This window comes from Carlito syrichta, unplaced genomic scaffold (genome assembly GCF_000164805.1).
Source record: "Carlito syrichta isolate Samal-C Ts95f unplaced genomic scaffold, Tarsius_syrichta-2.0.1 Scaffold254042, whole genome shotgun sequence".
Taxonomy (NCBI): domain Eukaryota; kingdom Metazoa; phylum Chordata; class Mammalia; order Primates; family Tarsiidae; genus Carlito; species Carlito syrichta.
The window spans coordinates 298,039-311,982 of NW_007198138.1; the positions used below are offsets into that span (position 1 = coordinate 298,039).

At 43.3% G+C, this 13,944-nt stretch overlaps 1 protein-coding gene across 2 annotated transcripts in view; it reads left to right on the plus strand.

The window, feature by feature from the left end:
- CAB39L (calcium binding protein 39 like) overlaps window positions 1–7,887 on the plus strand; it is a 90,946-nt gene extending 83,059 nt beyond the window's left edge. For both annotated transcript variants that reach the window (XM_008052034.2, XM_021709542.1), the window contains one exon: window positions 7,516–7,887. In XM_008052034.2, the coding sequence (XP_008050225.1) occupies window positions 7,516–7,695 (180 nt within the window). In that variant the 3' untranslated portion in view covers window positions 7,696–7,887. The remainder of the gene's footprint in view (window positions 1–7,515) is intronic.
- Window positions 7,888–13,944: the final 6,057 nt, after the last annotated feature.

Here is a 13,944-nt window from a genome sequence, read left to right on the forward strand (position 1 = left end):
GCCATCCGAGTAGCCAGAATTACAGGCATGCGCTACCATGCCCGGCTGATTTTTTGATTTACTGTAGAGATGAGGTCTTGCTGCCCAGGTGGGTGTCGAACCCGCGGGCTCAGGCAATCCACTCACCTCAGCCTCCCAATGGCACGGGATTACAGGCTGAGCCACGGAGCCTGGCTGGCTAATTTTTTGAACAAATGTTTTCCGTTTCTAGGAAGGAAACAGTCATTTGGTAATTGTTTAACTTATTGGGGACCAGCCAGCCAGTTTTCTTCAGAGGCTGTAACATTTTATATTCCCACCAGCAATGAGTGGGCTCCAGTTTCTTCCTTTCTTTGAAACACTGTTATTGTCAGATTGTGTTGTTGTTGCAGATATCCTAGTAGGTATAAAGTATCTCATGGTGGTTTTAATTTGTGTTTCCCTAATGACTAATGGTTTTGAGGAGTTTTTTCATGTGCTTATTGGCCACTTGTATATCTTCTTTGGATAAATGTCTGTTCAAGTCCTTTTTTCCTTTTCAAAATGAGCTATTTGTTTTTTGGTAGTGGTTTTAATATTACTCTATATCTCCTGGATATAAGATATTGATCAGATGTATGATTTGCAGGTATCTTCTCATATTCTCTGTGCTGTCTTTTTACTCTCTTGATAGTGTTCCTTTGATACACAAAAGTGTTAAATTTTGATGAAGTTCCATTTATCCATTTTTTCTTGTGTTGCTTGTGTTTTTGGTGTCATATCTAAGAACCCATTGACAAATCCAAAATCATGAAGGTATACCGTATGTTTTCCTCTGAAAGTTTCATTAGCACTTACATTTAGGTCTTTGATTGATTTTGATTATTTTTATTTCTGGTATAAGATAAGGGCTTAACTTCATTCTTTTACAATAGATATTCAGTTGCTCCATGTTGATTGCTTTTATTATGAAAGGGTGTTGGATTCTGTCAAACCTTTCTTCTGTATCAGTTGAGAAGATCATGGGTTTTTCCTTCATTCTATTAATGTTGCATAATTGTGTTCATTTTCTGAGGCTGCCATAACCACAGACTGAGTGGTTTAAAGCAACAAGAATTTATTCTCTCACAGTTCTGGAAGCCAGGAGTCCAAAGTCGAAGTGTCAGCCTACTGGTTCCTTTTGCGGGCTCCCAGGAAAAATCTTCCTATGCCTCTCTCATAGCTTCTGGTGGTTGCCAACAATCCTTGATGTTCCTTGGCTTATAGAAGCATCACTTCCATCTCTGTTTCCACCTTCACATGGTGTTCTCCTGCCTTTACGTTTATATGTCTCTGTGTCCAAAGTTCACCCTAATCCAGTATAACTTGACTACGTCTGTAAAGTTCCTATTTCCAAGTATAGTCACATATACAGATACTGGGAGTTAGGACTTGAACATATGTCTTGGGGAACACAGTTCAACCAGGTATGTGTGGTGTCTTATGTTGACTGACTTTCTTACGTTGAACCACCCTTGTCTTTCTAGAATAAATCCCACTTGGTTATGGTGTATGATCCTTTTAATATGCTGCTGGATTTGGTATGCTGCTATTTTGTTGAGGATTTTTGCACTTTTTTCATAAAAGATATTGGCCTGTAGTTTTCTTGTGTTGCCTTTGTCTAACTTTTTTAAATCGAGATAATGCTGGCCTCAGAGTGAGACAGGAAAAGTTCCCTTCTAATGCTGGCCTCAGAGTGAGACAGGAAAAGTTCCCTTCTCTTCTACTTTTTGGAATATTTAGAGAAAAATTGGTGTTAATTCTTTAAATGTTTGGTAGAATTTACCAGTGAAACCATCTAGTTCTGATCTTTTTTTGTTGGGAGTTTTTGATTACTGATATGATCTCTTTACTTGATATAGGTCTCTTCAGATTTTCCATTTCTTCTTGAGTCAGTTGTTGGGCAGTTTGTGTGTTTCTAGGAATTTGGCCATGTTATCACCTAGGTTATCTAATTTGTTGGTGCACGTTTGTTCATAGCATTATCTTATAATCCCTTATTATTTCTATAAGGTCTTTAGTAATGTTCCTATTTTTATTTCTGGTTTTAGCAATTTGAATCTTTTCTCTTTTTTCTGAGTCAATCTAGTCAAAGATTTATCCATTTTGTTGATCTTTTCAAAGACCCAAGTTTTGATCTCATTGATTCTATCTTGTTTTTCTGTCCTCTATTTTGTTTATAACTGCTCTGATCTTAATTATGTTCTTCATTATGTTGCTTTGGTTTTATTTGCTTTTCTTTTTCTAGTTCCTCGGGTATAAAGTTAGGTTAGGTTACTGAGCTGAGATCTTTCTCTTTTTTTTTTGAGTCAGATCTCACTCTGTTGTCCAGGCTGGAGAGCAGTGGCATGCTCACAGCCTCTGCAGCCTCGACCTTCTGGGCTCAGGTGCTCCTTTCGCCTCAGCCTTCCGAGTAGCTGGAACTACAGGTGCATGCCACCATTCCCAGCTAATATTTTTGTAGAAACGAGCTAATTAATTGTAGAGATGAGGTCTTGCAAAGTTGCCCAGGCTGGTCTCGAACCCATGAGCTCAGGTAATCCTGTCACCTCAGCCTCCCAAAGTGCTGGGATTATAGGTGTGAGCCACTATGCCCAACCACTCTTTCTTTCTTTCTTTCTTTTTTTTTTTTTTGAGTTGGAGTCTCACTCCTTCACCCAGGCTGGAGTGCAGTGTCATGCATACTCATAGCCACTCCAGCGTCGACCTTCTGGGCTCCAGCAATCCTTCCACCTCAGCCTTCTGGAACTACAGACACGCATTACCGCGCCCAACTATTTTAATTTTATCGTAGAGACGGGGTCTCACCAAGTTGCCTGGGCTGGTCTCAAACACGTGGCTCAGGCAATCCACTTGCCTCAGGCCTCCCAAAGTGCTGGGATTGCAGGCTGAGCCACTGAGCCCAGCCTTTTTTTTTTTAAATGTAGGCATTTATACCTATCAGTTTTTGGTGCATCCTGTGAGTCTTAGTATGTTGTGCTTTTGTTTTCATACTCTCAAAGAAGTATTTTGTTTTCATTCATCTCTAATTTCCTGCTTTCTTTATCCCTGTGGTTGATTAAGAAGAGCCGAAAATACTTTATAACCCAGAAGGTCGAAGGTCAGTTCCGTCTTGTCACCTCATGGCTGTAGGCCCACCAAGTAGAAGTTTGAGAAATCCTTTTCCTTCCCTGGCCTGGTGGAAGGGCGGGCTCCTGGTCTGATGGGCAGTGAGGGCTGCTGAGAAACGGTCTGTTGTGAGCCACTAGTGAACACAGGGATGTGCAGTGTTCCCAGAGAGTGCTCTGCGCTCCTTAGTGCCTGCAGAGAGAGGGAGTCCAAGACCTTTGATGGAAAGAACAGAAGCATGAAGAATTAATATATCATATTTATAGCATGTATATACAATTTCAGAAAATAAATTGGTCAGATGAGCTGAGTATCAGAGATGTGTGGGTTTGGGTTTCCAGTTCTGCATCTCACCTGGCAAAATGTCACATTTCCTCAGTTCTCAGAACAAGTGTCCTGTATTTAATCCCAGCTTTAGGCCTTGCTAGCTCTGTGAGCTTGGCAAGAACAGTGATAATAACAGCTGATACCTCCTCAGTAGTGCCTGCTGAGTGCCACACGACGACCTGAATGCATGAGTCAGAATGCCTGTAGTATTCTCCTGAAGCTTCACAGTTACCTAGTGGCACAGAGCTACTGTTGTCACCTCATTTTCCAGATGAAGAAACTGAGGTCATGAGAGGTAAATAAGTTTTGCTAGGATTTGGACCCAGGCAGTGTGCCTCAGAGTCCATGCTGTTAACCTTAATACTATGAGGTCAAGTTTCTTAACGTTACTAAGCCTCAATTTCTTTATTTATCAAATGAGGATAACAGTTATTATCCTTCAGGACTGTCGTGAGGATGAAGTGTTCCCCTGAGTGTGAAGCACTTAACCCAGTGAGTGAAGGTAACCAGTTGGCAGGGTTGTGAACCAGCAGCACAGGGGTGTGTATACAGTTGGCCAGAGCTAGGGTGATAAGGCAGTGACAAAGCCTTGAGTTAAGTTCAGGCACTTTTCCCCACACTGTGGTAACAGCAGAAGTCCTTTCGAAGACTTTCTCCCTGCCCGGCCAGGTAGAAGGCCTCGTGTCTAGAAAATGAGACTTTGCTCAGGACGCACTGTGAGCACGTAGGGGAGGTGGAATTGGAACCCAAGTCTAAGGCTTCTTGTGTCTAGAGAACGAGACCTTGCTTGGGACACACCATCGGCATGTAGGGAAGGTGGAATTGGAACCCAGGTCTGAGAATCAGCTCCTGGGTTCCCACTCACTCATTCTCACCCTCATTGCTGCTCCCACATCTCCGCCCACCTCTGGGCTTTCACCAGGACAGCTCCATGTTTCTGGAATGCCAGCTCCTGTCACCACCACAGTATACATTCTCTGCCTGACTCACTGCCTTGCATCCTGCCGTCTACACCACAGGCCTTCCTTCCAAATGTGGAAATGTGATGTCATCTCCAGTATTCCCCTCACTGGAATTTACCATCCATGGTAGTTTTCTCCTTCCCACACTTGCTGGGGTGGAGGAACAGTGAGGACTGTGCCATGTGGCCCCTTGCTACATAACCAAGCATTGTCATAGCATGTTCTCTGTGTGCATTACCTGGCTATAGGGCAAGAGTGCTGGGCAGAGCAGTGCCCAGTGGAGTCAGGAGCCCAGAACATGACACCAGAGGGCTCCGTAGAACTCAGAGATACTTTGATTTGTGTTCTGGTCAATTAGTCATATACATAGCGGTAACTAAGGAGTATGTCTATTACAAAACAGTGCACCCATCAGTATTAAGGTTTTGAGTTATTGTATCCTGTGATTATGGCCATTGCTGGGTTTATAGCAGGGATGTCCAATCATTTGGCTTCCCTAGGCTGCATCGAGTAAAGAGGAATTGTCTTGTGCTTCCTATAAATTATATACTATAGTTAGTGTATATACATAATAAGACTTCTTTTATTTTTGATTATTTTTTGTTATAAAGTTTAGAAAAACGAGAACAATATAAAACTAGTGGGAAATTTTACCTTGTTTCTGTAAAACTATCAGTGTATGGTTCAATGGAAGTGGTTGCAATTCTTAGTTCTCAAGGTGCTCATCTGAAATGTTTGTTTGAATTCTGCTCTTTGTAGACTTCATAACTGAAAACAGCTGCTCACAAATGTATGTGCTGCAAAAAACAATGCCATGAATACGGCATGATTATGAACTTCGAAAACAGAGCTACACATGGAGTCATGAAGAAAATAAACACTAAAAAATGCATGTTAAAATATCTTGTGGTGCTGCATTACTAGCTGTCCTAGGCCACATGTGGCCCACAGGCCACAGGTTGGACATGCCTGGTATAGTATGGCTAAAGTATTATCCAGGATTATGGTGTTCCCTAGGGGTGTACATAAGAATCTTTATGGAACATGATGAGAATACAGAATGCCAGGTGTCCACCACAGATCTGCCTAGGTGAAATCTCTGGGAGGTAGGGCCTGAGCAATTGCCATTTTAAAAGGTTAACATACATGAGAAAACAGTGACATTGGTGGCCTCCAGGGAGGGAATGGGAGATGTACTTTTTGAATTTTGAGCCAGGTGACTTTATTACCTGTTCAAAAAAAAAAAAATTAAAAAAACACATGCACTCACTCCAATACTGTGTGTTGTTTATGTTTGCATATCTCATAGGAGGAAAAGGGTAAACACGTGCCCAGAGAGGGCAGCACGATGTGAGCAGGGAGGGAAGGGAAGGTGAAAGGGGGTGATTTGCTTCCATTTGTGATGTTGTATTTCTTCAAACGATTTGAAGCAAAATGGCAAAAATGCTCTCTATTTGTGTGGTGAATATATTGCTATCTCTTATGTTATTTTCTCTTTGCAAGATTTTATAGTTAAATAAACATTTAAAAGTAAAGCAAAGTAAAAGTGAAAAATGTTCAAGGACTGCTTTCATGTGCCCCTACCTATAGGGAGATTGACAGGAAAGGTGCAGCATAGTCTATGCATCGCCTAACCATAGAGTCATTCTGAGAAATGCATCATTAGGTGATTTTGGTGTTGTGTGAACATCATAGTGACTAACACGAATTTACATGGTACAGCCTACTTCACACTGAGGCTTTGTGGTATGACCCATCGCTCCCAGGCTACACACCTGAACAGCTTGTGACTGTACTTTGGTTCACACTGTAGGCAACTGTAATGCAGTCATAAGGATTTATGTGTTTAAACAGATCTCAACATAGAAAAGGTACCATAAAATGCTGTATGAAAAATAAAAAATGGTGCACCCAGATAGGGCACTTACCATGAGTGAAGCTTGCAGGACTAGAAGTTGCTCTGGATGGGTCAGTGAGTGCATGGTGAATGAATTTGGAGGCCCAGGACATTACTGTACACTACTGTGGATTTGATAAACACTGTGTATTTAGGCTATACTAAATTAATAAAAAGTCTTTTTCTTCCTTAGCTTAGTATAACTTTTTTTACCTTATATACTTTTTGATTTTTAAAGCTTTTAGACTGTTTTGTAATAACATTTCGCTTGCAACACACACTGTACAGCTATACAAAAATATTTTATTTCATTATATCCTTATTCTGTAAGCTTTTTCTACTTTTGAAGTGTTTTGTTATTTTTTATTTTTTAAACATCTTTGTTGAAAATGAAGACACAAACACACACATGAGCCCAGGCCTACACAGGGTCAGGTCATCAACATCGCTGTCTTCCACCTTCACATCTCGTCCCACTAGAAGGTCATCAGGGGCAATAACGCACATGGAGCTGTCATCTCCTATGAGGATGACAGGGCCTTCTTCTGGAATAACTCCTGAAGGACCTGCCTGAGGCTGTCACAGTAACTTTTTTAAGTAGAAGGAGCATGCTAATAAAATAATGATAAAAAGTATAGAATGGTAAATACATAAACCAGTAGTATAGTCGCTTACCATCATTATCAAGTGTAGGTTTTGTACATGGTAAGTGCCCTATCTGGGTGCATAATTGTATGTGCAGACTTTTTTTTTTGTAGAGACGAGGTCTCATCAAGTTATCTGGGCTGGTCTCGAACCCACTGGCTCAGGCGATCCACTCACCTCAGCCTCCCAAAGTGCTGGGATTACAGGCTGAGTCACCGAGCCCAGCCGTATGTGTAGACTTTTACATGACTGGCAGAGCAGTAGTTTTGTTTACACCAGCATCACCACAAACACCTGAGTAATGCGTTGCGCTATGATGTCATGACAGCTGTGACATCATTAGGTGATAGGAATTTTTGGGCTCCATGATAATCTTATAGGACCACTGTCATATATGTGATCTCTTCTGGACCAAAACATCATTATGCGGTGCACAACTGTATTGATCATCCTCCAGTGAGAAGTGTCATTCTGGGCTTTCCATGTATCAATAACACAAGTCAGCAAGAAGTGAGAGTCACGTCCATGCCCTCCCTGGCCTGCGCTCCTGCTCTAGATGTTTGTTTCTTTTTGTTTCAGGTATTTGTGGCCAGTCCTCACAAAACACAGCCTATTGTGGAGATTCTACTGAAAAATCAACCCAAGCTCATTGAGTTTCTGAGCAGCTTCCAGAAAGACAGGACGGATGATGAGCAGTTCACTGATGAGAAAAACTACTTGATTAAACAGATTCGGGACTTGAAGAAAACAGCCCCTTGAAGATCTCGCCATCCCCTGCCACAGTCATTTGTCTTATTTGTCCAGTTTGTTCATTAAGTGTCATTTCAAAAAGTCATCATCCTTGGGAAGGCATTGGAGGTGACTGTTTTTTCACAATTGATTGTTCAGGGTAGATGGAATATAAACATTTGAATGGAAAAAATCAACCTAGAATAATATATTCATTTTAGTTGCCTATGATTACTTATGTGAAATCAGAGCCATTGAATTCGATGTTGATAAAAGCAATTTTAGCTTGCAGCCACGAGTCCTCAGCCATCAAGTAGGAGCTCAGGTGATGGGTACCACTGAGTCCTCAGGGAGCACTGAGTTCTCAGGGGAGAGCTAGCATTGGGGCAAGCGTTCAAAAGTGCTTTGCCTCTCTGTAGGTAGACATGCATACTGCTTATGACACTAGACAGTACCAGAAGGTAAGGCTGGTGTTTCCAGTTACTGTGTATCCTTTTGCCCAGTGTCTTTGGACTGTAATGATTGAATCCTAACCTCCTGGGAATGATGCCCTCCTGGACTCAGCCTCCTTCCTGTTCGCTCACTGTCCCATGTTCCATCCCTCACAGCTCCTGGGCATGTCTTACAGTGGCCCACACCTGCATCTCCTGCAGTTGAGATTGACAGGGGAGAACAGGATGGCTCAACAAGGGTCGTGGGGGCACAGAAGACCCACGGGGTGTGACCTGGTCACTGGAAGACTGCGAACAGATGATTCTAGATAGAGTCTTTGCTGAACATAGACTTCTGGAGGGTCAGTAAGGGTCGGACTATTCCATTCATAATTTCCCTCATGGGAAGAACGCTTTGTGCTGAGGGTATGTGTTACCGTAGGAGTCACTGTGGTAGGATGCCCAGCGGGCACAGAGTCATGGGGCCAGAGGGTCTCTGTATAGAAACTTTATCAAGAGGAATCCCTTGGAAGGAGAAATGATTAATACATGAAAAAATTCTCAAATCACTAAAAATTAAAAAAAAAATTAGCCAGGCATAGTGGCGCATGCCTGTAGTCCCAGTACTTGGGAGGCTGAGGTAGAAGGATTACCCAAGCCCAGGATATCAAGGCTGCAGTGAGCTGTGATCGTACCACTGCACTCCTGCCTGGGTAGCAGAGAGAAACCCAGACTCAGAAAAAAAGAAAACCTATAAAATTTTGGTCCCCCAAAAAAGTCACGTAACCAAAAAAATATTTAAAGGCTATGGATTGTTTTCAGACATCAAGTATATAAAATGGAATTTTAAAACTATATTTCACAAACATTAAAGGTCCAATTGCTCATCTGTATTTTTAATAATTCTGTTTCTAAATCATGAGTTGTTACCTTCCCTGGAAACCCTCACTTTTTACAAGAGTTGAGTGTTGCTTTCTTTTTCTTCAACTCGATATTTCTCCACCCAGAGAGGGGAAGGGAAGTATGTTTTCCAAGATCAGTGTCCTTTATAGATTGTGTTCCTGTTGGGGGGTCACACTTGGCTGAGTGCAGGTGTATGTTTTCTCTGAGCCCCCAGGGGAATCTGAGGCAGGTGGTGTAGGCCTCCTGTAGCACCCTGGTGGGAGCCCACATGGAAGGCCAGCCATGGGAGGTCAGTTGTGGAAGGCCAGCTGTGGGAGGCTAGCCGGCAGCCCTGGTGACCTGCATTCTGTAACCACTGAAGCCACCTTATTTTTATAACATTCCTGACTCCCTTAGAATTTGACTTTTATGGTTTTGCTTATTTGATTAAAAGAGATGAGTGTAAATATAAAAAATGAAGGTGACATAACAGTTGGAAACTTGCTTTGTTACTTAATACTGTTCCTCAACATCATGAGACATGTGTTTCCAATTGGAAAGCAAGGCCTTGTAATAATTTTTTTTTTTATAATGAGAACATGTTTTATTTCCTTTGGGCTTGAGTTAGCTCTTTCCTTGCAACCCATGACCCCAGCTCAGTACCTGTCAAACAGAAAACTAGAGTCTGGGGTTCTGTTGTGATACAAACTTGTAAATTATTAAATGTGAAAGGGGGAGCAGGAAGCTCACAGTCAAAATGTGTTTGTACAAAGCTCACTGTAAATATTGTGTGAATTGAATTCTGAAAAGATCAGATTTAATAAGCTATTTCAAAAGCACAAGTTTAAATAAAGGCTGACTCGATAAAAGGAACCACATGATCCTTGGTCAGTTTCATTCTGCATGTCATGCGGCTGTGTTCTTGTCACAGCTCCAGGCAGGGACCGCCCAGGCTGGAGGGCGCTGATGCTGCCCTGAAGTCCTGCACTGCCTTCCATGGCTCCACCAACCAGTGACCCCGTCTATATCCCATCCTTCAAGTCATGCTAATGCCATTCCCCCAGCACCGCCCACCGGGCATGAAATCTACGCATTCCAGTGTTGATGCCGCCCCAGACCATATTATATTTGAGGACATTGAACTTCTGAGTAGTTTAATGGTCCTTGACCTAGCATGGGATACCCTAGATACAAGCCCATGGTGGCCTGAGGCCAAATTCCTGCTCCCTTTTTCTCCTTCAACTTCGAGACTGTGAACTAAGAAGGTTCAGGGTGTTGGGAACCATGTGGAACTCTCCCCACTACTGCTTGGGAGGCTCCGGAGGCGGGAAGGCCCTTGAGTGAGGCCAGCAGGAACTGAGATCATCATGTTCTTGGACGAAGCTCCAGCTGGAGCCAGTCATCTGCCCACATGCCAGGGTTACTCCTAGAGGGTGGGCTTGGGAGCAGACACCCTTGTACATGTTGTATACTCCCAGCCTCATGGGTTCTCATCCTTTGCTGCCTCTGGGGAAGCAATATGAGTTCCCAAGGAAGGGCTGTGAGCTTCCTACAGCCCCCTTCCTCACTAGCAGACTGGCTTGTGTGCATTTCCCCTGAGACAGAGTTGCTGAGAGCCATTGCACAATCTGGAAATTTCACAAGACCTGAAAGACCTGATTGTGATAATGTGAAGGAAAATGAAATTTAAAAATCCCTAGAATTGCTTTTAATGTGAAAAGATAGTTGTTTCAAAATAGGTCTACGATCGTACTAGTCAATTACATTAGAAGAAATTAAGACATTATGTCTTTTTCTTGTTTTACTATTGTAGCCAGAAGAATACTATGTGTATGGCATAGAATGGTCACCATCTTTTCATGGGTGTTCTTTCAGGAAGGTTCTGGATATTTCCATGAAGACGCACCATAAAAAAACCCTGAAAAGCTAGGCTTAGCCTCCTTAAGGAGATTGAAAAGATTAAAGGTGGGCATAAACAAGGATATGATTTTGGTTTGGAAACACGGAAAATGCTGTTGTGTGGGTGCCGTACTGAAAGCAGAGCAAAACCCAGTGCCCAGGCTGGCTGCACTGAGCCCACACGGGCGTCTCATTTGCAGCTCCACTTGATGGAGGAGAATGTTGAGTCACGGAGCGGGTGAGTAACTTGTTCCAGATCAGACAGCTGGTCACAGAGTCAGAGCTAGAGCCAGGGCTGACCTCAAATTTTGTATCTTTGGAAACCAGACTGCAAGGACCCCTCCCATGTCCCCCACCCCTCCCCACCAGGCCTGCTTTTCAGCACTCCACCTTGGGGGCAGACACTGCATTTTTTCATGCCCTTATCCCTGCAAGAAAGAGAATCCTGCTTGCCAGTGCTAAAGGAAAACTCAGCAGAAAGATTTCCAAAGTTACATTCATTCAAGGGGGGGGGTAATGGTACTTAGTTGTCTGATGTTTAGAAGATCAAATTCAACCTCTGTGTAGGATGGGGGCTTTCAATCTTGAATTTCTCCATCAGTTTGAGCAATGCTCTGGCTTGCCATGGACATTAGTTTCAGACCTCAGTTCTGCGCCCACTTTAGTTTTCTTGACTTGCTTTTGCAGTTGGACATGATATTAGCTTCGATTTCCTCGTAGGAGCAGTGACCACCAGCCAACCACTCCTCTCACAGTTTCTGGTGGCCCAGCACCATGGGACTACCTCAAAGCTCAAGTTCATGATGGATGTACATCCCATACCTCCAGGATCACCTCCTCCCCTAATCACTCCCATCTCAGGGAGGGGGATGTGCAATGACAATATCCTAAAAATAAGTCACCATCAAAACACACAGAAATGTCATAGCCTTTCTACTCTCAATTAATACTGCATAGATATAATTCAGTCACCATACTGAAAGCCATCTGTGTTATTTGAAAATGCTGTGATCATTGGGCCCCTTGGGAAGAGCATATTGTAATATACATTAATAATTTATCCTTTAGGGAAGATTGGAAAAATAAGATCATTTAGTTTTATTTCTTCTGACATTTAAAACTTTGAAGTAGCCAAACTATTTATTCAACTACTCATTCGTTCGTTCATTTAACATCTGTTGAACTCATTATCCGTGCCGGCCAGGGATTGATCCTTGGGACCACTGAGTGACACGGCAGAGTTACTGTAGGGGATAGGCCTCATATAGTCGTGGGAGCTGAGAGTCAGTCAGCGGCCTTTATAAGTCAGACTCCTGTGGCTGGTCATCAGGGAGAGGAGGAGAGACTTGGAGTGAGGAGGACAGAGAAGAGCGGATGCCACTGAGGCAGGGCCACTAACATAGCTTAGACATAGATAGGCGAGCTTCTTGCAGGCAGACATAGCTTAGATAATTAAAAGACCAGATGGTCAGGCACCAGGGCGTGGGCTTACTGAAACGTGGTGATTTGAAATAATACCTGCACTGACTAGGCCTCCCAGATCCAACCCTGGAGTATGGGGAGGTTGGTACTCTTAGTTACAGAAACCATGAAATGAGGCAGTAAGGGAATTTCCAGAGGCAGTGGAGCATGGTGTTCTTTAAGAAGCAGCTTAACTAAACTGTAAAACAGTAACCTTTACAATTATGTTAAAATGTTCACATGACACAAGTAAGCTTAAAAGTAAACGATGAAGAATAGGAGTTTGTGATCAATGAAGCTTGTGATTAATAGGTTGTCACCCACCATGTAGTCCATGTAGCACGCGGATCTTTGCTTAAAGAATAGATTGCTTAATCATCACTAAGAAAAATATATAAAGCACTCAGCTGCCAGCAAGGCAATGTGCCCTTTCTCTTAAGGCACCCATGTTCTCTCTCGGATGTGTTTCTTTTTCCTTCCTAATAAATCCTGTCTTAAACTATACAAGATGGGGATCCTAAACAGGAATTATTTTTTGGAGGACTGGCCTCTTGTAGTACTCCCCCACTAGGTGAGTGTTCTAGGAACCCATCGGCATCAGTATACCAGCTGGCATTGTTGTGAGAAGTTGTGTTCTGCTTCAGTGAATTGTTTTTTTCTTAGATTCCTTCAGCACATTTGCCCATTTCATGATGGGTAATTTGCAAGTGCACCTGCCCACATGGCACTGAGTGTTCAGCAGTTTTCAACCAAAAATGGCATGATCTCCATGTCCCACCCTCCTATTCACTAGATCTCGCCCCAAGAGAATCCCTCCCCCATGAAAAAGAGCCTCAAAGGGAAATGTTTTGCCGATGTAGAAGACGTAGAACAAAAAACAGCAGAAGCATGAAAAGACATCAAAATTGAGGCATTCAAAAACTGTTTCAAGCAGTGGAAAAAATGTCTTAACGTGTGTATTGCATCAAATGGAGAGTACTTTGAAGTGAAGATGACTAACGTTTAATCATTTGAGAATAAATACCCAATTTCTTATGTATAAATTCCAGTTTTTTGAGGTCCCCCTTGTACTTTGGGTTTGCTCTGAAATTTTTGTCTGTGGCCTAACCAAGATTCCACAGATCAACTGCACCCCACGCCACCTGGCGTCACCACTGCCTCCACCTCAGAGGATGTGGTCCACCTGCAGGACTGCGGCCACCATTCACTGCAGAGAACCCAGGGTAGTCCCAGATGGGGAGAAAGCTGAAGGAGGAGGTGCAGGGGATCTGGGGAAGCTCAGAGCTAGGGAAGCCAGGGGTCTGTGCCAAGGCCAGCCAGCTGTGACCACGTGGACTCCTCCCCACCGCTTCCCCTCACAGCTGACATGCCTTGCTCTTGGGACCAGACCTAATCCGTTGCCTGCAGGAGAGGGAATTCTGGACACACACTCCAGCTTAGCTCAACGGACACACGACAGACCTTCCATGCATACTCCGTCTGGGGGATATTGCTGACATATCCTTCTGGCCTTTCCCATTTTTTTTTTTTGAGTTGGAGTCTCAGAGCTCTGTCGCCCAGACTGGAGTGCAGTGGCTGCTCCCCGCCCCCCCAGCCCCGACCCGCA